The 27,174-nt window shown below is 45.3% G+C and overlaps 1 protein-coding gene across 3 annotated transcripts in view; it reads left to right on the top strand.

Moving 5' to 3' along the window:
- Positions 1 to 23,618, top strand: part of HDGFL2 (HDGF like 2) — a 663,710-nt gene extending 640,092 nt beyond the window's left edge. For all 3 annotated transcript variants that reach the window (XM_077475770.1, XM_077475771.1, XM_077475769.1), the window contains one exon: positions 20,662 to 23,618. In XM_077475770.1, coding sequence (XP_077331896.1) covers positions 20,662 to 20,771 — 110 coding nt within the window. In that variant the 3' untranslated portion in view covers positions 20,772 to 23,618. The remainder of the gene's footprint in view (positions 1 to 20,661) is intronic.
- Positions 23,619 to 27,174: the final 3,556 nt, after the last annotated feature.

Here is a 27,174-nt window from a genome sequence, read left to right as displayed (position 1 = left end):
TCACCGACCGACACAGCTCCTCTCTGTAACAAAATGGGTTGTATGCCCTATCACTGGAGATTACTAGGCAAGTTGTAATACAACACTTTAAAACTTTTAGTTCTGCCCATGGGGGCACTCCCTAGGCCACAACCCCACAGCCTGCTCAGGCAGAACTCACCGCTCCTCTCTATAACTACATGGGATGTATAGCTTGCCATTAGGAGAAACAAGGCAAAATTGTTACACAATACACAGAACTTTAATCCCGCCCGGGGGTGGGCCCCGTTCTATCAACCCTCCTCCTGCTAGCAGCTTCAGTTTTTATTTTGCCTAGCAAGGAGAATGACCTAGGAAACCCTGCGGACCTCTCAGTTCAAATTTTTACTGCAGGTTTGCTGCTTTTTGCGCAAGTTGAGAGATCCTGAGATCTATCAACTGCCGGCTCGGTGACAGGCTGGTTAATGATATCCTTGTAGTCTCCCCAGTCCGGCCATCGAGCGTGAGCAGGCCCCAGCTACGGCTCGGCAGGCCACGACATTCCCTCATTCTCCAGAGGTGGTCGGTGAGCTTCAATGCTCCGGGGTATACATATGACCTGGCTACTGATGTCTGGATCACAGTATACCAAGGCCAACAGCTACCCTGTAACTGCACAGGTGTAGGTCTGTGACAGAATATCTCCCAGCTCTAAAGGACTGGCAGGTACGGCTCTCACTGCTTCGGTGGGGGGAGCAGCTGGGCATTCCCTGGGGGGTCGATTCGGGGGCCACTTCACCTCCTTATCTCCCAAGTCCCTATCACCCTCCCTTCCCCCTCTGAGGGGGATGTCTGCGGGCGGTGTGTGTGTGGGGTCGCTGTTTCTCACCTGTGGGGGCTCTGTGCGGTTGCTGTTCAGTCCTGATTCAGGTCTGGGGGTGCCAAAAACCAAGTATTTGTGGAGGTTGTTTGTCTGTCAGCAGGCAGCTCGTTTTTATTTTTGCTCTCTTCACCGCATGGTGCCGTTCCGGCGGCCATCTTGGATTTGGGAAAGCTATAGATTCCCCTGGGGAGCTTCAGCAGCCATTTTCCTTAGGATTCCTATTGATTACATTGGCGGCCATTTTGTGAAAGCCTGAATGCTTTCTTCACCGCTGGCCTCTTGTGACAGTATGACATGTGCGTTCTCTTGTTACTTCCTGTATCCACTGTGTGTGTGGGACACTGGATGGCTCTGTGCTGAACGCTGAAGCTGTTCTGCAGATCATTGCACTGCTGTTAGAGCTGCTGTTGCTGACAGTTTGTTTCTCCTCTCTTCATCTGGGAACCTCCTAGGGACTACAGGCACTATTGTTTGCATTCACAGAACACCCCAGGGTGGTGAGTCTAGCGCTAAGTACCCCCCCCCCCCCCCCGCGCGGCGGCAGCAGGAGGGTGGGACCTTCACTGTCCTAAGTCCCCTTGCAGGTGAAAGACAGGATAGGGTCAGCATGGCTTCAGAAACTGGTGTTTCTTCCCCCGAAATCCAGGCTATAGCAACCGGGTCACCTGCGGTTAGTGCGGTGCGCATGGACACTCTGGCGGCCTTCCTTGACTCCTATGTTGCTAAGATAGAGGCGGCAGGTGGCAGGAAAGGTGCACGTAAGAGGCCCCTGCCTCTGTCCTCTGGGGAGAGCTCTGATGCAGACTCTGGCCCTGCTGCGGCTGGAGACCCCTGCTCTGACCTATCAGATGTGTCTGACCAGCACCGTTCGAACAGTGAGGATGATTCCCCGTCCAGGTGCGACAAAGCACTTGTTGGAGCACTTATCACAGCTGTGTGTGATACCCTGAAGATTCAGTCCCTTTTGGGTCCCACAAGCCAGCACGTTCACCTAAGGTGTTCCTGTATTCGACTTACTTTGACAAATTCATCTACAGGGACTGGGGTCGCCCGCAACTGACCTTTTTGGTCCCCAAAAACTTGGTGGTCCCTTACCCCTTTGAGGAAAGCCTTCTCAAAAGTGGTCGGCTCCTCCAACCGTGCACCCCCCAGTATCTAGGTTAAATAACGTAACCAAGATTCCAGGTGAGGGGACTCCTGCATTCAAGGATCCCACGGACAGGAAGGCAAAAGCAGTGGCTCGTTCCTTTTTACGGTTGTGGGGGGGGTCAGCCGCGCGACCTGTACTGGCATCCGCACTGGTGTCGCAGACACTGACTGAGTGGGCAAAATTTTTGCACCGCGAATTGGGAGAGCAGCATGCCGCCCCTGTCTGTGTGGAGCTATCAGGCCAACTAGCGCATGGCCTTAAGTATGTTTGTGACGTGGCCCTGGATACTCTCCCTTTGCTATCCAGGGCCTCAGTGTCAGCCGTGGTGCTGAGGCGCCTTATTTGGCTGAAATGCTGGTCTGCTGACCAGGCATCCAAAAAAGACCTGACGGCTCTTCTCTTCCTTGGCGAACGGCTGTTTGGAGCCTCGTTGGATGACAGTATTAAAAACGCCATGGGTGGTAAGAGTACACTACTCTCACAGGCCAGGAAGGCTAAGGAGCCACGCCACAGGCAAGGGCCCTCCTTTTCAGCTCACAATCGGCTTTTTCGTCCGCCCGGTGCTTCGGCAAAACGTCCCCAGCCCGACAGGACGTCCATGGACGGTCAGAAGTGTCCCTGGGACCACAAGCCTGTGAACAAAAGTGCTACCGCATTAAGGTTTGCCCCCCCCCCCCCCACCCGTGTCTCGGGTGGGGGGTCATCTTTGGGAGTTTGCAGCCCGTTGGACCTCCCGGTTATCAGATCTGATTTCCACAGGTTACAAGATAGTTTCTCTCTTGGCCGCCAAACAGATTCTTCCCCTCCAGCATACCCATGTCCCCGGTTCGCCGGGAGGCCCTGCTAGGGGCAGTAAGGAACTTGCTGAATCAGGGGGTGATTTACCAGTTCTGGACTCGGAAAGCTTCCAGGGGTTCTACTCAAATCTGTGGTTCCCAAAAAGGAAGGGGTATGTCCAATCTTGGACTTAAAAGCCCTCAATCACTTTGCAAAAGTGCAGACATTCAGAATGGAATTGGTTCGCTCAGTAGTCGCTGCACTCCATCAAGGGGACTCCCTGGTGTCCTTAGACATCCAGGATTTGTACCTGCACATACCCATATGCCCTTGGCATTAAAATTTTCTGTGTTTGGCAGTCGGGGAAGCCCACTACCAATTTGTGGCTCTTCCCCTTGGCCTGGAATCAGCCCCGAGTTTTTACCAAAGTACTGGCTCCAGTACTGGCGTTGCTGCGACAACGCTGGATCGCTGTCGTGGGCTACCTGGATGGTCTCCTCCTGAGAGCATCTTCTGCCTCAGAATTAGAGAAGGATGTGGCGATCACCCTGCAAGAATTTGGGTGGCTGCTGAACCTAAAGAAGTCCGTGATTGTGCTGGCCCTGGTGTCTGGTGTACCTAGGTTTGCTATTGGACTCCAGGGAAGCGAGAATTTTTCTCCCTTCAGACAAATTGCAGACTCTCATCTGCGGTCAAACTACAGATGAACCGCAAGTGGTTGTCACTCCGCTTTTGCATGCGAGTACTGGGACTCATAGTAGCCTCCTTCGAGGCAGTACTGTATGCCCAGTTCCACACCAGAGTGCTGCACAAGGAGATCTTGTTGAAATGGGACAAATCTCAGTTGTCCCTGGATCAACAGATCCAGGTGAGCCAGCCAGTCAGGGACTCTCTAATCTGGTGGTTGAGGTCCCCGGTGATTCAGTCCAGAAAATTGTTCCTTCCTCTGAAATTGAAGGTGATCACTACGGACGCCAGTCTATCTGGCTGGGGTGGAGTGATGGAGATTCAGTCGGCTCAGGGCCTCTGGTCGATGGAAGAATCCGAGTTGCTGATCAATCTGCTCGAATTGAGAGCGTTCGGGCTGTGCCTCCACACATGGTCGATGTGTCTTCAAGTGCGTCCGATCAGGATACAGTCGGACAATGCTATGGCTGTGGCGTACATAAATCACCAAGGGGGAACAAGAAGCTCAGGGAGGTCGCTCACATACTTCGGTGGGCAGAACGACACGTTCTGGCCCTGTCGGCCATTTACATCCTGGGGGTGGAAAATTGTCAGGCAGACTATCTGAGTCAACAGATGCTGGACCCAGGAGAATGGGCATTGCATCCAGAGATATTCAGGCTGCTGTGCCTGAAGTGGGGCACCCCAGATGTGGATCTATTGGCCTCCCGTCTCAATCGGAAGGTGCCACGATTCGTGTCTAGGACCCGTGGGCAGACGTGTCAGACACGCTGGTGGCTCCGTGGGATCAGTACCAGCTGATCTATGCCTTTCCTCCACTAAAACTGTTGCCACGTCTGCTTCGCACAGTGGAAGCTGAAGGGATTCCAGTAATCCTGGTTGCCCCAGATTGGCCTCAGCGCCCCCTGGTACGCAGATCTGGTGCGTCTGGTGGCAGACACTCCCTGGTCGACTGCAGTTGCGAGAGGACCGCCTATCTCAAGGTCCAATCTTTCATCCTGCTTTACCATCGCTGGCTTTAACGGCATGGCTATTGAGAGCCAGATGTTGAGGAACCGGGATCTGTCAGACACGGTGATTCCAACTATGTTGAGGGCACGGAAATTTTTCACGAAAGATATACCATCGTACCTGGAAGGCCTACATCTCCATGTGTGAGGAGAAAGGTTGGCACCCACTTTCCTTTTCCATAGCAAGGATACTGCTGTTTCTCCATCAAGGAGTAGACCAGAGATTGGCATTGAGCACCATCAAGGGGCACATCTCAGCCTTTTTTTTTTTTCAATGACCCCTGGCATCACACTCCTTGGTTAGTACCTTCGTCCAAGGGGTACGACATGTTGTCCCTCCGGTGTGCCCTCCTTTACCCCCATGGGATTTGAATCTGGTGTTGGCGCTTCAAAAGCCGCCTTTTGAAAGTATCATGGAGATTCCCCTGGTGACTTTCCCAGAAAGTGGTCTTTCTAGTGGCCATCACATCGGCCAGGAGGGTTTTGGAATTGGCAGCCTTGTCCTGCAAGTCGCCTTATCTCCGCAACCATCCTTTCTACTGAAAGTGGTCTCGGCTTTTCATATCAATGAGGACATTGTATTATCATGATTGTGTCCTAAGCTGAAGCACCCCAAAGAGGTGGCTCTTCACGCTCTCAACGGGGTTAGGGCTTTGAAGGTGAATTTGTCTGCCACGGCTCCCTTTCGGAAGTCAGACTCACTGTTTGTTTCGGTGGCTGGTCCAAAGAAGGGTATAGCAGTCTCGTCGACCACCATTTCCACGTGGATCAGACAGATTGTAGTCCAAGCCTACGCCTTGAAGGGGAAGGTGCCCCCCTTTCCGGTCACGGCCCACTCTACACGGGCAATTGAAACATCTTGGGCCTTCCGACGCCAAGCATCGGGCGCTCAGGTGTGTAAGGTGGCGACCTGGTCGTCTGTCCATACGTTTACCAAGTTCTACAAGGTAGACGTCAGTGCATCGGCTGATGCCTGTTTTGGCCGCAAAGTTTTGCAGGTGGACGTGTAGTTGCAATTGGATATGTAAGCTTAGTTTTTCCTGTTTTTTTCAATAAAAACGCAGTACTGTTGTGTTAATGCACTGTTGCATTACTTCCGCAGTGTTGCGGTCTTGGGGATCACTCCTGTTGAGGATACCCGGTTATATGGTGGTGTTTTTACACACACTGCTGTTTTTTGTGGGTTTAGTTTTGCTAGTTCCCACTCGCCATGGTGGATGACGTTTTTATGCGTTTTTTTCCCACCCCTTGTTTGGCACTGCTTGGGGACGTCCCATTTTGTTAGAGAGGAGCTGTGTCGGTCAGTGAATATAAGAGAAAATAGGATTTTTGTACTCACCGTAAAATCCTTTTCTCTGTAATTCACCGACCAACACAGCACCCTCCCCTTCTTTTTCTCTTTACGTTATACTGCTTGTTGACATTGTTGTGCTTGTTAAGGACAGGTTCCCGCACAGTATTTATTAAGTAATTTTTAACAAAGATATTTTTAAGATACAAAATCAATCTATATGACACAGGGTATATAGTATAATACTATAATAATAATAATAATAATAATAATAATAATAATAATAATCTATATGACACAGGGAAATACAATCTGGCAACGCAGTGGCATCAACGAGCCCTTCCCGACGCGTTTCTCCTAAACAGACATCATCTGGGGATGTTAGCACACTGCGGCCACCGCGTTTATATAGACTATGGGATACTCACATTAGAAGGTCAGCTCCCCTATCAGCTAGGTACAGGTATGAACTGTTTCCAGTTTCATCAAAATGGCACCCATGGCTTGCTATCCAAGCCTCATTCTGATCGGTGCTTCTGGTCAGCAAAATGGCACCCATGGCTTGCTATTCAAGCCTCATTCTGATCAGTGCTTCTGGTCAGCAAAAACACTACGGAAACGCAATCAGTTCAAAAAGCTTTGTACATCATTAAATAAAAACGGGCATGTAAATCAACATGTAATAAAAACCGCTCATAATGTGAGTGACCACAAAAATGAAAATTAAAAAAATGTTTTTATAATGCATTCTAATAATTGACTATAGTAATTCTTTGGGGGCTGACCCCCATGTAAACCCCATAATGTACCTATAAATATAATAAATGAATACACACCATGTCAGCAATAAAATGAACCCATGTGATAAATATCACATAAATACAATCAAAATTTGAATTGGTAATTTGACTAAGACTTAAAATCAAAAATATGAAAACAGGAATAGGGAGGAAAAAAAAAAAATTGTAAAAATTAAAAATGGACTAAAAAAGAAAGACATCAATACCATATTATCAAAATATAAACAGAACTTCTGGTTAAAAATAGTGTGGGAATTTATGCTTTATTTAAAAACACATTAAAGCGGGAGTCCGCCGGGACTCTGGGTTTTTTTTTTTTTTTTTTTAAAGCCAGCAGCTACAAATACTGCAGCAGCTGACTTTTAAAATAGTGACACTTACCTGTCCAGCGCGCCCGCGATGTCGGCACCCGAAGCCAATCTCTAGATCGTCTCTCGGGTCCTGCCGCCGCCATCTTGGGTATGGGAATCAGGAAATGGAGCCTTTCGGCTTCATTTCCCGGTTCCCTGTTGCTCTGCGCAATAAGGACGGTCCCCGCTGCCTCTGGGATCTGTGTGTTTCCCAGCAGGCAGCGGGGCACTTGCGGAAAGGGACAGGCACTTGCGGAAAGGGGCGTAATCTACGCCCCTTTCCGCAGAGAGCTATCCCGGAAGTGGAAGTGAGAGTACTGTACAGGTATCTGCACCCCCCTCCCCCCTGAAAGGTGCCAATTGTGGCGCCGGAGGGGGGGAGGGTTCCGATGAGCGGAAGGTCCACTTTAGGGTGGACCTCCGCTTTAATGTCCCATTCCACGTTAATACCCCACGGCTGATAGGATTGGAGCTCATATATCCAATATGTTTCGAGCTGGGAAACGCCTCTGGTCAGAGCTCCACCTCTCCATGGTGGGACATAACTGTCAATTACCAGGAAACTAGAAACCTTGGTGGATATATATATATTATATATATATATATATATATATATATATATATATATATATATATATATTATTTATATATATATATATATATATATATATATATATATATATATATATATATATATATATATATAAATTTTTAAAAATTTGTTGGTATATCTGGATATAGTGTTGTCTAAAACATAAAATCATTAATAGTGTTAATTTATGTGGTGTTTTTTTACTATTAAAGTTGATTATATTATTTACACTGGTAAAAGATTATATAGATATTGTTTTATTTATTTTTATATATATATATATATATATATATATATATATATATATATATATAATCTAAGCGCTTCACCTTTTTTTATTATTTCACCATGAATGAATGAATGAAATACTTATATAGCGCACAATGCGAACTGAATCGCCTCTAGGCGCTGGAGCTTTGACTTGGCTCTGGTGCCTCCATGGCAAGCTGCTGGCTGTGAGGGCACACAACAGGAAGGAGGGGCCAGGAGTAGCGGAGAGGGACCCAAGAAGAGGAGGGTCCAGATTGCACTGTGCAAAAACAACTGCACAGAGGAGGCAAGTATAACATGCTTGTTTTTTATTTTATTTTTTAAACCTAATTTGCCACTTGAAGAGGAAGAAAGGGGAAAAGAGATGCAACCAGATCTTTTCTCCCCTCTTCCCGTTTACACAGGGAAGGGGAAGAACAATGAAATAAAATACCTTTTATTTTTTTTTACCTTAAATCGGATGTAAACCCTCACATATACCCAGTGAAGTGAACAGCCTCAGCTGATAGAGATGAAACAAATCTCCCTACATAAGTTTTACATGTATATCTTCTGTCATCAGCTTTATATACTGTTTATAACGTGCACATCCTGTTAAAATGTTCTCTTCCTGATTCCCCTGTAGGAGTGGATTGATGCTAGACACTGTGAGAGACACTGGGATTGCTGATTGGAGGAAAGGCACGCACACCCCCTCCAGAGCCACTGGGGAGATAAAGGAGCATGCTGGAAATTGATCACACCCACCCCTCCCCCAAGCACTGCCACTGATCCCAGGAATCCTAGGATCAATGGGAGTTTTCTGTCTATTAATGGTTCCCTCACCTCCTTAGTGCACGGTGTGCAGGCAGTGAGGAGATGATGTGCTGTAACATCTAGCAACAATCAGTAAGCATAATGATGTGCAGTAACCTCTAGAAACCAATCAGTGAGCAGTATTGATGTACATTAATCTCTAGCAACCAATCAACAAGCATAAATCATGTGCTGTAACCCCTGGCAACCAATTGCAATTGCTCCCTAATCTGATTCAGGAAATGTTTTGCCCAATCAATATTAAAGACGGTCCTGATCCCCTCCCCACACATGCAGAGGTTGCCTGTGAATAGTTTAGCTGTGTGCAAAATCTATTTATGGCAGCCTCCTCCGACACACCCTTTTGGCTCCCGTCTCGGAGAGCTTGTCAAATGTTATCAGGCTGATAACAGAGGAACTGAGCAGGGCAAAACTATGAAGAGATATTTAAAAAAAAAAAAAAAAACACTGCAGATATTTGTTCCCAGCTCAAATTTCATGAATTGGGTTTACATCCACTTTAATGCAAAAAATGCATTAAGGTAAAAAACATTTTTAGCTTTTAGTATCACTTTAATCGCACTATACCGCTAAATGCCTGTAAATACTAGTACTTGCACACATGTGTATATTCCGTCAATACAGTCCTATGAAGCAGACTTTTACACCTACTGAGGTTCCAGGGCAATTCAAATACAGATGTTTGTCATGCTATACACCTGTATTTACATCCTTGAACCCTTAAGGCATCCCAAAAGCATGTTAATTAACCACTTCAACCCCAGAAGGATTTGCCCCCTTAATGACCAGGCCATTTTCCCAAGTGTTCTTCCAGGACAGCCCTTGAGAGATGGAGTCCCTCCCATTGACACAGGAAACACATTGCCACAGTTCAAAAGGCGGTCCCTCAGGTCCCTGGTCAGTCATTTGTGTTTCCTCCATCGGAGGAACATGTTGCCAGGAACCTGGAGGCCCCTCTCAGGGGCTGCCTGAAGAATCTGTAAGCCATAAGGGACTGGGTCCTGTTTTTCGGCTACAGTGGGGTCCATACCTTGTTTGTTGTGGCTCGGGTACCGTCCAGCTGAACCGGAACAGACCCGTTACCTTCCTCCTTCCAGTGCCGAGGTGGCCAGGGGCAGAATGACGCTGGTTTCCCCCAGGAGCGGTGAGTGGAACCTTCTATCTCTGCTCCTTGTTGCGGTGGGGTCGGAGACGGTGAGCGTCATTTCCGGTGGAACCGCGTCATCACTGTGTGCCGAGACTTTCGGTTCCGGGTGTCTAGGGCACAGGGAGGAGAGGGAGAGCCAGCGCTGTGCCTGTGCAGTCCCGACCAGCGTCCAGCGATACAGGACTAGCGGCGGGATCTGGAGCGGCAGAGGGGGACCATTGAGGCTATTCCCCAGGACACTCCGGCGGAGGCAGGCACCAGCCAATCCCAGGTAGGCTGCTGGGCATGCTATTACTCTGGTGGTCTAAGGAGTTGTGGTGTTTGTAGGCTGGGATCTGTAGTGCCCCACGGTGGTGGTTAACTCACAGTTAAGGATGTATGCAGTTGGTGGTGACATGGAGCTGACGCAAAAAATTTTGTTTTCTTATTTTCAGGCTAAAGAACTCCCAAAGGAAGACAAGGCAGGCCGCAAAAAGTGCCCTAATTGTGGGAATAGGTTATCCTCTGGCTTTAACAAAGCCCTATGCAAGCAATGCATTGCAAGCTTGCTTAAATCTGAGGCATATTCCCCTTTGGCTAAATTTTTGGGCTCCTTTAAAGAGGAAATGGCGTTGACTTTTAAGTCCCTCCGGGAGTTACTCACCGATGTAGACTCAGCTGCCTCCACTAATAGAACAACTGCAATTTCCTCCTCACCATGCTTTACAACACCCAGCTCAGGGGAGCCCTGTATGGTCAGGGAGCCTAGCCCCACATTGTTTAGCCCTGATTCCTCTGATGCAGATTCAGATCAGGATGAGGATCAAGCAACATCTAAAGCCTCAAAGTATAAGATGTCTCTTGAGAAATTAGATGAGCTAATGGGCGCTATTTATGATGCGCTGGAAATTGAGGAGGAAGAAACTCAGTTATCCAGACATAAGATGTATGAGGCTCTGGGGGAAAAGAAAGCAAGGGTTTTTCCGATACATAAAGTGCTTTCTGACCTTATCCTTAAGGAGTGGTCTGAACCGGATAAAAAGGTTTTCTTTCCTAATTCCCTTAAGAGAAGGTTCCCTTTTGATGAGAGCCCAGAGGCGGTCTGGAATAAAAATCCTAAACTAGACGCCCCTCTGTCCAAAGTCTCAAAGCAGACTGATCTGGCCTTTGAGGATATGGGCCATTTGAAAGATCCAATGGACAGGAGAACAGACATAGTCTTAAAGAGGGCCTGGGATGCCTCTATTGCAGGCTTAAAACCAGCTCTAGCCACTTCTTGTGTAGCTAGAAACCTGGAGTAATGGTTGTCACAACTGCAGGAACATCTAAAAGCAGGCACTCCTAGGGGGAAGCTTTTGAAAACCTTCCCTATACTTTTCAAGGCCACTAGTTTCATCTCTGACGCCTCCACGGACTCCGTAAAGTTTACGGCTAAGTCTGCAGCACTTTCAGTGGCAGCAAGGAGGTCAGTATCGATGAAAACTTGGGGGGGGGGGACACGGCATCTAAAACCCGCCTGTGCAGGGTCCCTTTTACAGGAGACTTAGTCTTCGGGCCTGAGTTAGATTCCACCTTAGAAAGGACGACGGATAAAAAGAAAACCTTTCCCGCAAAAAAAAAAAAAAAAATTCAAAGAAAAATTTTTCATCCCTCTAAGGAACCCTCTAAATCAGAGAAGAGATCAACCCCCAAAAAGCATTGGTCGGGACATAAGGGGAAAGGAAAAGGGGGCATACTTTTTAACCTCCCCAATCAGGACCCCAAACCCCAGTGACGTCAGGGTTCCTGTGGGAGGAAGATGAAGCAAATTTCTTCCACAGTGGGAAGAGACAACCTCGAACGAGTTTGTCTTAAATATAATAAAAAAGGGGTCACGCGCTGGAATTCCACAACAGCCCTCCCTCAAAGTTTTTGGTGACAAAACTCCCAAGTCACTCGGAAAATGCCAGGGCCTTTACTGATAGGGGAAATGGCGGATCAAGAAGTATTGACACCAGTCCCTATTCAGGAACAAGGGGACGGTTTTTACTCACACATTTTTGTGGTAAAAAAGCTGTCGGGGACGTTCAGACTAATTATGAACCTCCGACCACTGCATCGCTCCATCCGTTACAAGAGATTTCGGATGGCGTCCATTTATTCCATAAAAAATCTCCTCCAGAAAGAGATATTTATGGCTATTCTAGATCTAAGGGATGCTTATTTGCATATCCCAATAAGGGAGGAATGCCAAAAATTCCTTCGGATGGCAGTGCAGATAGACACAAAAGTTTACCACTTTCAGTGCAGAGCGCTCCCCTTCGGTCTATCATCCTCCCCGAGAATCTTTTCCAAGGTTCACGGAGAGGCACTAGTTCCATTGAGGCTTCAGTCAGTCTCGATTATTCCCTATCTAGACGACCTGCTTCTAACAGCACATTCGGAGAGTCGTCTTTCTCAGGATCTGGAGTTAACTCAACTCAGCCTGAGTCGATTAGGGTGGATTGTCAGTCAGGAGAAATCCAAGACAACCCCAACACAGGAGATCCTGTATTTAGGTTACTGGATCAAGTCTGTAGATCAGAAAATTGTACTGCCGGAAGAAAAGATTTTTGAATCTGTGGCAGAGAACATCTTTTCTTCAATGCAGCCCCAAATGTATGATGAGGGAAGTAATGTGTGTATTAGGTCTTATGACGGCAGCCATTCCAGCCGTACAATGGGCCAGGTTCCACCAAAGAGACCTTCAGATAGATAGATAGAGATATATATATATATATATATATATATATATATAAATATGTAAATATGTTATACTTCCATACTCTGTGCAATGGTTTTCACAGAGCAGCTCTTCTTTTTTGCTGTCCTGGCTCACCAACCCCCCCCCCCCCCGCTAGCAAGCCTCTTGAGTTTGGCAATTCACACATGAAGAGTGGCTCAGCCCGTCCCATGGCTCTCTTCTCATTGACAAACTGTTTTTTTTGTTTTGTTGTTTTTTTTTTTTTTGTTTTTTTTTCTTTTAGATAGAGCAAGGGAGGTTTATAACCCCTGGCAGATTTTTTTTTATTTTTTTTTGTGTGTGTCCCGTTGCGCAGAATTTCTCCTTCACTTTCTGTCCCATAACCAAACCGGGAAGTGAGCGGTAATCCCTGCAAATTAAGGGAGTTTTTTTGGGACCCCCAGGTCACCAGAACTAGTGCCCCTATTGGAAGATTTCCCCTCTATTACTTTTTTGGGGCACAGACAGCAATACACACTGACAGGAGTTCTAATCCCTCTTCACTCTATCCAACACAAAAAAAAACTTTTGCCTTTAGTTATATTTTATGGTTAAAAAAAACCTGAGCCTTTAGAACCACTTAAATATAAACTGTTCCCTGTCAATGCATGGGTGCAATGCATTAAGGTAAAAAAAAAAAAAAAACCTTTTAAGAACCTGTATATCCACTTTAAGATGGATAAAGTGTGTTGTATCATGTGACTAATCTGTGTAGACCTTGCCTCAGATGTTTAGAGGGATAAAGGCCAACCAGTTCAAGGCACTATGGACTTTGTCTATAAAGATTTTACTTGCATTGATAGTGATTGAGGAATTGGAAATGTACTGGTGCTAACTGACCACTTCATCCAGTACTCCCAAGTTTTTCCTACCAAAGATCAAAGAGCAGTTAGTCACGAGTGCTTTGGGAGAGGTACTTCATCCATTAACCTCTTGCCAACCAGCCGCCATCATACTGCGGCAGGTAGGCTCCCCTGCGCAAACCTCCGTAGTTGTACACCAGTCTGTGCAAGGAGGATAGCAGGAGCGTTTCCACGGACTCAATGTCCGCCGGCGACCCGCGGTCGCTGTGTACAGAGGTAGAAAGGGGAACTGCCTCTTTACAAGGTGATTCCCCACTCTGCTTAATGACATGTCAGAGATCTTCTGTTCCCAGTGATCGGGAACAGTGATCTCTGTCATGTCGCAGTCATGCTAAAAATTGCAGATCGCTACCGTTACCAGTAAAAATGATTAAAAATAAGTCCCTAAATCTATCCCGTAGTTTGTAGAGGTGATAACTTTTCTGGAAACTATAATATACGCCTATTGCATTTTTTTTGCAGTATCAGTAGTAGTGTTGCGTCACCTGATTTGGCTGAAATGCTGGTCTGCAGACCAAGCATCTAAGAAAGCACTGGCACACTTAAAGGGTACTATAGAAAGTAACCATAGGTGGGACTTTTCAGGCAAGGAAACAATAAAGAAGTAACAAAATAATATTGAAAAAAGTGCATAGTATGATTACAGTATTAAAAATCATGAGCATGATACAATTTGTACAATGAACCCTTGTACGTCTATGCGTTTTGCCATAAGGCTTCTTCAGGACAATCAAGGTTCAGAGATATAATTAAAAAAAAAAGAGGGGGGGGCGCGAATCTGACTATCTTTAGGTGGGCTAGCCATCATGTACAAATATCCAGTGGTTAGAGGGTTACCAAAGATGATGAAATTTACAGAAACTAGTGAATAAATGTTGCAATGACAGGGGCAGGTGTGCATCTCATAATAGGTAGCACTTGAATATCTAAGGCCCAAAAAGGAAAAATGGCATTGAAGTTCAACAAGGCTAGTGGCATGTAATATATCCCAGCTAGCAGAAAGTGCCTTCAGTGGAAAGATACAGATCCTGAGGTGAGAGTATGCCCCTGGGAGACAGCCTGGTCACCTACATTCACTCCCCCCCACCCTCCTTTTTCTTTGTTATACCTCTGAACCTTTCTCGCCCTGAAGAAGCCTTACGCCGAAAAGCGTAGACGCACAAGGACTCATTGTACAAATTGTATCATTCTCATGATTTTTAATTTTTTAATACTGTAATCATACTATGTACTTTTTTCAATAAATATCATTTTTGTTACTACTTTGTTTCCTTGTCTGAAAAGTCCAACCTTTGGTTACTTTCTATAGTACCCTTTTTCCCCCCTTAAATTTATGGATGTGGCATTATAAGTGCTTACTCCCACAGTCCAGAAAAGGGGAGGAGCCATGTTGAGACAAGGGCCCTCCTTTTCCGATCAGAAGCGTATTTTTCGTCCGCCCAGGTCCACAGATAATCGTTCCCAGTCCGACAAGGTGCCTGTTGAGGGACAAAAGTGTCCCTGGTTTTGCGAGCATGAAGGTTTGCCCCCGCCCGACTCTCGGGTGGGGGGGTCGTCTTCAGGAGTTTGCAGCCCAGTGGACCTCCCTACTTTCCGACCAGTGGGTCTGCAAACTGGTTTCCTCAGGGTACAAGATTTTTTTCTTGTCCGACAGATTTTTTTCCCTCCAATCTTCATCGTCTGGCTCGTCGGGAGGCCCTATTTGGGGCAGTACAGGACCTGCTGCTGCGCGGACTGATAGTACCTGTACCGACGCTGGAAAGGTTTCAGGGATTCTACGCCAATTGGTTTGTAGTCCCAAAAAAGGAAAGCGTCCGTCTGGTCCTGGACCTCAAGGCCCTCAACAGCTTTGTGAAAGTACAAAGGTTCAGGATGGAATCCGTTCGCTCAGTGGTCACTGCACTCCATCAGGGGTATTTTCTGGCATCCCTGGACATCAAGGATGCATACTTGCATGTCCCCAGACGCATCAAGCATCATAAGTTTCTGTGATTTGCAGCCAGGGGCGAGCACTACCAATTTGTAGCTCTCCCTTTTGGCCTGGCATCGGCACTGAGGGTCTTCACCAGGGTGCTAGCCCCAATGTTGGCTTTGCTAAGGCAGTGAGGGATTGCAATTGTGGGTTACCTGGACCACCTCCTTCTGATGGCAGCTTCCACCTTAGGATTAAGGGAGGATGTGGTGATCACCATGCAAATTCTTTGGGAGTTTGGTTGGGTAATGAACCTACAGAAGTCAGTGTTGGTGCCTACTCAATGCCTGGAGTCGGCCGTGGCGTATGTCAACCATCAAGGAGGAACAAGGAGCTTTGCTGCAGCACTGGAGATCGCTCACATCCTGCGGTGGGCAGAGCGGCGAGTGCCGACTCTGTCGGCCGTGTATATTCCAGGAGTAGAAAACTGGCAAGCGGACTACCTAAGTCGTCAGATGCTGGACCAAGGGGAATGGTCGCTGCATCCAGGTGTATTTCAGGTCCTTTGCCTAAGGTGTGGCGCGCCAGATGTGGATCTCCTGGCTTCTCGACTCAATCGGAAGGTACAGAGGTGGCCAGGTCAAAGGATCCCCAGGCAGATGCGTTGGTGGCTCCATGGGGGGCATTATCAACTGATTTAGGCTTTTCCCCCACTCAAACTTCTACAATGTCTGCTTCGCAGAGTGGAGGCCGAGGGGATTCCGGTAACTGATTTCCCCAGATTGGCCTTGACGTCCTTGGTACGCCGACAAAGTACGAATGGTGGCTGATGTCCCTTGGCGACAGCTAATGCGAGAGGACCTTCTGTTGCCAGGTCCAATACTTCATCCTGCTTTACCATCACTGGCTTTAACGGCATGGCTGTTGAAAGCCAGGTGCTAAGGGACCGAGGTCTGTCGGATTTGGTAATATCCACTATGTTGAGGGCACGGAAGTCATCTTCTCGGATGATTTATCATCATACGTGGAAGGCCTACATCTCCATGTGTGAGGAGGTGGGGTGGCGTCTACGTACATATTCAGTTTCCAGGACTCCGGTTCGACCACCACTACCTCCATGGGATTTGAATCTGGTGCTCTCGGTGCTTCAGAAACCGCTGTTTGTAAACATTAGGGAGATTACCTTATTGACACTCAGAAAGTAGTCTTTCTAGTGGCCATTACATCTGCCGGGAGAGTTTCTGAGTTGGCGGCCTTGTCTTGTAGCTCTCCCTACTTGATCATCCACAAGGAAAAGGTGCTGTTGTGTCCACAGCCTTCGTTTCTTCCAAAGGTTGTTTCGTCCTTTCATCTAAATGAGGACATTGTGCTTCCGTACTTATGTCCTCGGCCGTCACATCCCAAAGAGGTGGCTTTGTATTCCTTGGACATGGTCCAGGCTGTGCGCGTGTATCTGTCTGCTACGGCTCCTTTTCAGGTCGGACTCACTGTATCGGTGGCTGGTCCGAAGACGGGACTGGCGGTCTCATTGGCCATCATCTCTCGGTGGATCAGACAGATTGTAGTTCAGGCTTATGCCATAAGGGGACGGGCACCTCCCTTTCCTGTCACTGCACATTCTACCAGGGCACCAGGTCACCGCCTTGCACACCTGGGAAATGGACTCTTTATGTCGGAAACATGTCGGAAAGCCAAGAGGGGTTATTGTTTGCTGTTCCCACCCCTTGTTTCTTTGACACTGCCTGGGGACATCCCTAAGGTGAAGAGCTGCTGTGTCCGTCAATGAATGATAAAGAAAATAGGATTGTTGTACTCGCCGTAAAATCCTTTTCTCTGAAGTTCATTGACGGACACAGCTCCCACCCCCCCCCCCCCCCCTCCCTATTTATGTTTGTACTGCTTTTGACGAACTGAGCTGCCGGATGCAGTGTGAGGGGTTATAGCAAGTAGAATCACCCCCTGGGCGGTACTGTGCAAGTGTTTTTTTGGGGTTTTTTTTGCACTTTCTTTCTAGGACTTTTCAGGCATTAACTGAAACATACAGTGATGTAGTAAAAATATAAAAAGTTTATACTGATATAACCTTAAGGTCAAGAAGAGCTGCTGTGTCCATCAATGAACTTCAGGGAAAAGGATTTTAAGGCGAGTACAAAAATCTTATTTTTGTCTCTAAGTCTCTTCTTGAGATTTTTTTTTTCCTTTTCCTCCAAAGAACACACATTTTGTAGCCTCCCTGTATCCTTTTTTGACCCATGTGCATTTGCTTTGTTGCATATGCGATCTCAACATGTTAATAATACTCTTTTACATATTTGCTAGGCATTGCAGTCTCTCTTTGAGATCCCTAAAGATGGAATTAGACATAGAAATATTAATCCGAAACATGTTGGATATCAGGAGTATATGGAATGCCACTCTTATTATTTAGAGCTTCTGTGTGCATCCTGCAAGAGATTCTGTATGTGTGTGTGTGTGTGTGTATATATAATATATATTGCTATTTTTTTTTTTGTTTTTCTTCCTTTCTTTTGTTATTGTTACTGTGATGTACTAATAAAAAATCCTTGTTTTTTTTGTTTATACTTTATATATACTTGCTTCTACTGTGTTATTTAACACCACCTATACAATCCCTCAGGGCATTTTCTCCTTTTTGCCTGGCTTTATCTAATGGGGATATGGTGGTGGTTAGTATAATTTTCTGGTTTCTTCCTTTTTCCTAAGTCTCTTCTGGGCCATGCAGAGTGGGGACAGCTGTCCGCAATCCCCTGATCCGGGGCTGGGTTGTAGGTATTGGGGGGGGGGGGGGGCTGAATAATCCTCTGCCCCGATGCCAGTGCTTCAGCTGGTAGGGAGCGTAGGCTGGTAGTGCTAAGCTGTTGGGGAGGAAACAGTACTTTTCTCCTGGTTTAGTTACCAGCCACTTGGGAGGTATCTTGGAGTATCATCCGGACTCTCCGTCACTTTTTCTGATGCTGGGCAGAGACCGACAGCGTTCTGCCCCGTAGCTAGTGCTCCTGCTGAGGGGACATATACAAAGGCAGAGTTCAGCCGTTGGAGAGGGGGAATGGTTTTTGCCCCTCCTGGTTCTGCGACCAGCCGCTGGGGCGACGGGGGCAATCTCCCAAACCCTCCAAAAACATACTGAGGGCTGGGCAGGGGGCTAGCGGCACTCTGCCCCGTAGCCAGCACTTCTGCTGGGGGGGATAAACACTGGGGTGGTGTCCAAGTGCTGAGGAGGGAGAATTGCTTTCTCCACTCCCAGTGGGGCTATCTGCTGTAGGGGTAACAGCTCACAGAGATCATCCATAGAACTTCCTAGATCTCAATCTGAGGGTGGGCACAGACCAGCGGCACTCTGCTCCGTCACCAGCACTTCTGCTGGGGCACCAGATGCGATAGTCTGGACTTGCAGCTGATCACCATCTACCAGCCTTCCAGCACCCGTCTCAACTCCCCCTTATGAGACTTTTATGCTATTAGCTGGTCTCGCTGCCTGGGGAACTTCAGATGCGTTCCAGCATTCTAGCACTCGCAGTGCCCTCTGTATCATCACTGCTTCTCCCATTGCGGTTAGGGTGGGAAAACGTAGGGGCACACCTGGCCCCATTTGCTACGCATCTTTACGACTGTCCGCTATTTCTCCCGGACAGTCCCAAGCAAGGGGAGCCATGCTGGGCTGCTAATCACAGTCATACAGCCACTTGTAGGCAATCTCGAGCTCCCATTCCTGCTCAACCAGGAACTCCAATTCCTCCTGGTCACACGCCTCTTCGGTGAGGTCAAGCACCTCATCTCGGAAGTCCAGGATGTCTTCCAGCCGCCGCTACTCATCACTCCCAAAGTCTCCGTACATTTTTTGATGGAGCTGCTCCACGCCGCCGTAGCTGACGCCTCCTGTCGGGCTGCCACCTGCTGTGCCTGGCCACAGTTGAGCTGTGAACCCCTGGAGAAGGCTCTGTAGCTGGCGTCCAGCCTCATCTCCTCCCGGACCAATCTTCCGAGCTCCGTCTTTCGCTCATCTCGCGGTCGTTCCCTCAACAACTCTTGTGCACAGTACTACATCTCTGTGAGGGAGGGAAGGATGTTCCCCTGATGCTGTCACTCGTCTCTTGCCAGAGTTGCTGGCGGATCACATCCCCCCAGCCGAGCATGGTGTGCTCTGTCGTCTGTCCCCGATGTTGCTTCTGCATGCCTTGCAGCCTCCTCCCGAGCTCGGCTCTCATGCTGGCCGGTCCCCGTATCGCTCTTTGGCTAACTGGATCTTGAATCCTGGTGGTGGTTTGGATGTCCCGGACTGCAGGAGACATCCCACCACTGTGACGGATCTCTGATACCTCCGCTGGGCACCTCCGCCAGACCTGTGTCTCCTGTCCTCCAAACGCACCTGCAGGCTGCAGACTCACCATAACCAGCCCTTAACTCCTCAATCACGAGACAAGCCACAGGGTTAAACATGCAGAGCATAAACTGTTTATTAAATAGAAAAACATACACCTTTATACACAAAAACATACATCTTTAAACACAGTTAGGGACACTCCCCTTAGCCTTGTCATAGAGTGGATAGGGGACAAGCAAGAACCAATGGGAACTCAACACTTGTGCATGGAAACAGAAACACATAAAGGGATTAAGATACGCAGGCAGCCCCTCCTTGCACATCCCCTGCTGGGAGATGTCTCCAAACCTTTGTCTACATGCCATGCTCCAACACAATTAAACACAGCAACAAGAGGAGGGAGATGGGGGAGAAGGGATGTAGCATTTACATTACATTATCTCATTGCCATTTTGTCTCCAAGTCTTTAAGTCTCTTCTAGGCCATAGTCTGTGGGCAGGAGGCCAGCCCACAGTCACTTCCTAAACACAGTGACAGTGGGTTCTGTCACAACTATATATACCCGGATACATGTGCACAATTCCAATAGGACTCTGATTGGGTCCTTTGCTGATAATAACTGTTTGTATTGTTATTAATCTTATACAGTATAACACAGGTATTATTTTGATACTGGTTTTCAGCTATATACTTATGGTTAATGTTATATGCTGGTTGCAGTAGTTTCTCTGCTCCTAATTTAGCTGATTAGATTTTGAATTACAGTTCAGAGGGGATGGGTGGAAGAACTGCCAACTTTACTATAAATCCGACTTTTTCCCTCCCCCTACCAAAAAAAACACAGTAGAAGCAGGTTATTCTGAAATTTCCAGTCTTTTTAGCCAGTAAACCCATATGTAGGACATATGGAAGGTTAGGGGCGGGGAGGGGTGAGCTATTGTGAAATGGAAGCAGTGTGTGGAACGTTCAACTCAGAGAAGCTCTATATTATACAACCTGTGTGTGTGTGTGTGCAAATATATTATAAATATATATATATATATATAATAATTTTCTGTCTTTTCTGTCTTTAGTGAGGTACCACCAAAAGAGCCAATGGACACCATCACCATCTCGGCAAACCACAGAGCCTAATACTGTCACTGCCACAGGTTTCACTGTTATGGAAAATCTGAGGATCTAACTTATCACATTCAACATTGGTTAACTTGGATATGTTTTTTGTTTAAACTTTTATTTCTGCTGCTGATACCATGAGTTTAAATGATAAATGGCTTTTATAAATTACCTGTATATGAGTATAGCTTTTTTAAGGTTCCACAAGCTTTAGATAAATTTGTTTTGCTGCAGGTTTGTTTAATTTATTGTAAGCTACTCCTTTAAAAACACTTGGAAAAGTAGAACTCAGATTGCTGGGTATAGTGAATATTTTCCTAAAACTATACTCTTTGCATTTTAACATAAAGCTAAGAAAAAGCAGCCCAACAAAAAGGACTAAAGTAGAATTAAAAGCATTTTTTTTTTTTTTTTTTTCATTTTGGGTATAGTAAAAAAAAACAAATCTGTGTAACATTAGTTCATTTCCTTTTCACTTTCTGCCCCATAGCCAAAAAAAGGAAAGGGATTTCCTCCAAAGTGAGGGAGTTTCTGGTTGTCACCAGAATATTTTGGTTGTTTTTTTTTCCCCTTTAGGTGATAACAGTAACAAGACAAATGGAGATGGTGACACACTTGTGGAGACACAGACAGCAATAAAAATGTGGGAAGGGGTCCCTCTCTGTTCTATCCAAAACTAAAAAATAATGCCTTTAGGTGTACTTTAAGCTTATTTTTTATCCCGCTAAAATGGAATCAGAAGTGCTGTTTTTAGGTATCACTGCCAAACAGACATTAACTGTAGACATGGATTACTGTGTCCACTCTTAAAATGAATTTATAGTAATTTTGTATATTCCTTTCTTTATTCAGACAAAAAAATATTTCTATAAACAAATTTGTATGAAATATTGTATATTGATGAAATTGTGTTTTCTCGGCTATCCTTATCTACTTACTGAAAAGAAGCTGTTAAAGAGCAGACGCTGCAAGTTTTAACACACAAGTGAATAATTTGGAGTTGTGACTTCTCTCCCTCCCATCCCTTGTCTTAGTGGAAAGTTTCGGTCAGATTGTGTTTGAAGGTGAACAGCTCCTATTGTGCTCTCTCTGTAGAAAGACTGGAATTATTCATGTATCCTGTGATATAAGTGCACTCTGTATTAAAAAATTAACGGTTGCTCTCATAACCGTGATAGTTTCTTTTTAATACAGGATTGTGTGCATATTAATTCCATGATTAATATATCTGGGCTAGGCTGTTTCCTGGGCTTTGTGCTAGTGAGTTTAGGACCACATGCAGACTGCCATGAACCTCAGAGCTAGTGTATAGGACTCTGGGACGGAATACTGTCTGCCACTGAATTATGCTGTGAGAACTTTACTACCTAGAGTACAGGCAGAGTGAAGCACTGGGCTGTCTGTTGTGTGCTGCTGACCACATGCTGCCAGAGGATCTGTTCTGCTAGAAGAGGTGTACTGACCAGGCTGCAGGCTATTGTTGTGCTTAGTTGCAGTGAGGGAAGGACTGTGCTACTGCTCCAGAGTTTCCCAGCTATCACCACCTGCTACAGCTGCAGAGACCTGACTTGATGGGGAGAACCCTATTATTGACCACAGAGGGGACTGCTCAGGACCAGAATTGGAGTTATCAGTGCTGAGAGGTCTCTGTCCCAACATCATGTTTATTTGAGCGCTCAAACATAAGGACTCCATTGCCAGCAGACTCTCTACATTGTCCCAATGGTTAGATAGGGCATCTCTGCAGGATAGTTTTTTTGTTTTGTTTTTTGTGGTTTTTATTTATTTTTTTGGATAATTTGAAAAAAAAAAAATCACTGTAGAGTACATTTACAAATTGAAAGTCATTTGGTTATACTGGGAATGTGAAATGCAGTGTGAATAACAGTATTATGTGTGAAATAAAAGTACAGCTTATTCAACGATTTTTTATTTTTTTTTTAAATTACAAATGGAATGGAACAAATAACTGTATAGGTTAAGAACATTTCAAATATTAGAACTGGTAATCACCCCTTTTCCTCATAATATTTAAAAGCTTCCTGCCAATAAGCATTTTCAGTTACTGACAATGCTCCATCAAAAGCATATATTTCTCCTTCTTGATCAATGTTCTGATTTGCAGGTGCCATTTTTTTTCTATAAATGAAGGTTGTGTATTTTTGTGAGGCAGTGGTTTGCAACACTTCCTTACTTGAAGATGCTGCTGGTGAAGAAACACTTTGTGATGATCCAGAAGCAGCAGAACAAGTGTTTCTTGAATGAGAACTCTGAAGGGAAAAGCTACTTGCGCTTTCATTATGGCCCTCATCATTTAACTCCATAACATATTTTTTCATGTCTTTAGGGCACCACTGGCATGCAAGTATGTCTTCCTTGTAGCATGTGCAGGTTATAGAGATAAACTAATTTGTCAAACGTACCCTCTCACCTGTCAATTGAGGCCTGTGTCCCAAAAATTACCCAACTGTAGGAGGGACAAGATGGAGCCCACAAACAAACTAAACTGGAATTTTCCCCAACAATGTCCTCTAGTGGCACAAATGCAATAATTTAAGACTTTACCTACCCTTCCCTCTTTTTACTCCCTTTGCTTCTTTTACATTGGGTCACATAATCATTTAATGGTTGGAGCAGTGGTATCATCTCGGCCCTGACTACCGCCTTAAACATATGGGGTCAAGTAACGGTTTGGTTTCTGCTTTCTTACTACGTTTGGTGTACACCTTCCTGGCTTCTAAAGCTGGGACATTATGTCTCAACGGGTGAAATGTCAGATGGCGTGTTTGTTGTGTACCACATGCCTTGTTATGTAATATTGCTTGTGACACCCTTTTATCACTTATTGTTGCTTTTACTTTCCTTGTATCCATGTCAAAAATTGAAAATTAATAAAATGTCACTTTTGAAATAATTTAAGACTTTACAGACTTTAAAGCAAAACCCTGGGCTCGGCAAAAAATTCCCCACTAGTACATCCCCTACACAAAACAAACCGTTTTCACATTTGTGAAATTCACTACCATTGAAGAGAAAAGACTAATTGGATTTTCAAGACGTTCTCTCTGTAATTCAAAAAATGCATCTATTCTGCCACAGAGCTGTTAAAACAGATACACTATAATATCTATACTATAATCAATCTACAATTCCCATCATGCTTTGTGATTTGCAGTGAATGTGGGATGGTATACTAGGCCGGCCTGTTCATGATGAAAGTGAACAAGCCCACTGCAACATAAATCACACCCCCTCGTTCCGTAGTTGGCCAGGCATACTACTCAGTAACACACAGCAGGATAGGTAGGTTACAGAATTATAACTGCAAAGCATGTTTCTACTCCTCCAGCCACAACAGGAGATAAACATATTGCCCTTGCTTTATGTAATCATTAACAAACTGTAGACACATGCCCATAATTATATAACATACACACTGTATTCTGCTGTTATTCAGTAATATAAATATTCCTCCTCCTGCTGTAGCTTTGAGATCTTTCTAACAGCAATTAGTGCTTGTATGGTGCACATCCCTAGCTTACACCGAAAGAGCCGGGAAATGCCGCTTTACATTGGCGTGTTTGTCTTTTAATATGACATATCAATGTATCCCTTTGGGTGGAAACCAGCACACTTAGCCAAAATGGATGTAATAGAATATACTAGGTGTCCATGGAAGGAAAAGGGTCTCAAAAAATAACTTGACGGCCCATGGAAGGGCAGCCATCAGTTAAAGTATTAAGGCCATGTAAACTATATAAACCAAAAAGAAGGAAAGGTATTAGCTAGCAAGAGCGTTCATCACTATATCAGAATAGACCAAGCTAGAGAAGTACCGTATTTATTGGCGTATAACACACACTCCAAGTTTAGGAGGGAATTTAAAAGAAAAACACTTTTAGGAGGGAAGTTTAAGGAAAAAAAACTTGCATTTAAATGCCCATTAATGCAGCCTTGTCAGTGTCATTTGCAGCCTTCCATTGCAGCCTTGTCAGTCATTTGCAGCCTTGTCAGTCATTTGCAGCCTTGTCAGTCATTTGCAGCCTTGTCAGTCATTTGCAGCCTTTTCAGTGTCTTTGCTGGCTTTCCGTTTAAAAATGGCACCGCCAAGATACAGAGGGGATGTCCTGTGTATCTCAGTGGCGCTCGGTAGCTCTCGGCCGCTCTCTGCAGCTTTCGGCTATTTTTGGCCATTCTCAGGTATTTTCACCATTCTCGGCAAGCCGAAAGTCGCCAAATGCGGCCGAAAATAGCCAAGAATGGCCGAGAATGGCAGAGAAGCTTAGAAACGATGGGGATTGGCGTATAACACGTACCCACGATTTTCCCCTGATTTTAAGGGGGAAAAATTATGCATCAGTAATTCAAAATCCCAAATAGGGCCCAATTATAGGGCTCAGACAAATTAACCCCTTCCTGTCTGCGTTATAGCCAAATGACTGCTACAGCGTGGACCTACATTTGCTGGGAGGGCGTCAATAGACACTCTGTCATCACGGAGTCAATGAGGTCACAGATCCCGGCCCCTTACCATGTGATCAGTTGTCAGCCAATGACAGCTGATCACATGATGTAAACAGAAGATCAGTAAAAAAAAAAAAGCTGATCACTGGCTTCTGTGTAAGGGACATTGGTCCCGAAGAGGAAGAGGCACAGCCACTTCATCTGTGCCCATAGTGCATATCAGTGCCACCTATCAATACCCAGGAATGCCACCTATCAATGCCCACCAGTGCCGCCTATCAATGCTCTTTATTGCCGCTCATCAGTGCCCATCAATGCAGCCTATCAGTGCCCATCAGTACAGTCATACATCAATGAAGGAGAAAAATTACCTGTTTGCAAATTTTTATAACAAAATAAACTGTTTGGTATTTTTTTTTCAGTGTTGTGTTTTTTTTTTTTTTTTTTTTTTTTTTTTTAACAAAAATAAAAACCCAGCACTGCTTAAATGCTACCAAAAGAAAGCAGTGTTGTATGTCCACGCAATTGTCATTCAAAGCGCTGGAAGCTGGGCAGGAGGGAGGTTTAAGTGCATGTGGTTAAAGGAATCCTCTTCACAGAGGGATTCAATGTAAGAGGACTCACAGAGGATTTGTCAGGGATGGCTTAGCCCTTCCTCCTCTGGGCTGGCTGCTCAGCTATTGGCTAATTGCCAGCTCTCTTCTCTCTCCACTGTTACCAGCTGTTTCTGATGATCGTCTGGCCAGCCTTTTCAAAGTCTCCAGCTCATTTCTCCATTGCCTTCATGTTTGGTCACATCACTAGGAACCATCTCCTGCTGTTGTTTCAAGACTGGCTTGCTGACACCCCACCTGGCTTCCATCCTGCTTGCAGTTGCTCTCCGTGGATCCCTGATGTCTGGACTGGCTGATTACCCGATCTGGTTTATGAAATTTGGACTGGCGGACTACCCGTACTGGCTACTGGACTCTGGCTTGCTTGACTACGCTTTTTCCTATTTACCTTTTTATTTTTATTAATAAACAAGTGTGATTTGATTGTACTTATGTCTGTTTCATGGTTCCTGACAGGATTCAATCTAAAAGGATTATAAGAGGATTTAAAAAAATATATATATACATACACACTGTATATAAAACATGCTGCGCTAATGTAAGTGCTATTACATTGTAAATTAAATTAGGTCCAACATAAGCAAATGTCCACGCTAAGATGCAAAATCCATATCCACCAATGTGAAGTCTTTCTAGAAGGATAGTGCTCTTCAAATAACGTGTAAAAGACCCAGTGCTGTTTACATCAAAGCACACCTATGCACTTACCAGACTGTATGTGACTTTTAATAGCTTGAGAATTCAAAACTTCGTTTGTCAGCAGATTGTTTGCTCTAAAGCCTCAGGTGGATGGATGCTCTGCACTCCTCAGCTTCCCAATGAACCAATTGGCACTCAGAAAAACATTTAAAAAAATGAGCAACAAGCTCTCATATTGTGAATCCACATTGCAAAGTTTTTTTTTTTTTTTTTTTTGTTTTGTTTTTTAATGGTTAAAGAGATTTGCAACCTCCTAGGGGAAATAATACAATTCACAGAATTCCAATGACGGTTGCATCTCGTGTCACAATTTCCAGTCCCGCCCTATGTACATTTCATCACAAATTATGTAATTGTGGTACAGGAAGACCGTAAATCACCAGTTCCTTATATAGGCCAGTTAATCACCATAAATATGGCACACAGGATGTTTATAAAATTATTCGGGCTAAAAAACGTTTTCTCTGCCATTATTATACGTGCCATCTTGTGGTACAATAATGAATAGCAGTAAATGAGCTCCACTGACAAAACATAGTGCCATTGTGTTATAATAGCTGACACTTATATTACATTATAAATAATAATCCTATAAAAGATATATACGTATATATATATATATATATACAATAGTTAAATACCAAATTCTAGCTATTAGTCCAGAAATATTTTGACAGCATTAAGATGGATAAA

Source organism: Lithobates pipiens, unplaced genomic scaffold (genome assembly GCF_037356315.1).
Source record: "Lithobates pipiens isolate NorthernLeopardFrog02 unplaced genomic scaffold, aLitPip1_a1.2 Scaffold_13, whole genome shotgun sequence".
In the NCBI taxonomy this organism is placed as follows: domain Eukaryota; kingdom Metazoa; phylum Chordata; class Amphibia; order Anura; family Ranidae; genus Lithobates; species Lithobates pipiens.
Note: the sequence above shows the minus strand (reverse complement) of the source record. Positions and strands in the feature narration are given on the sequence as shown.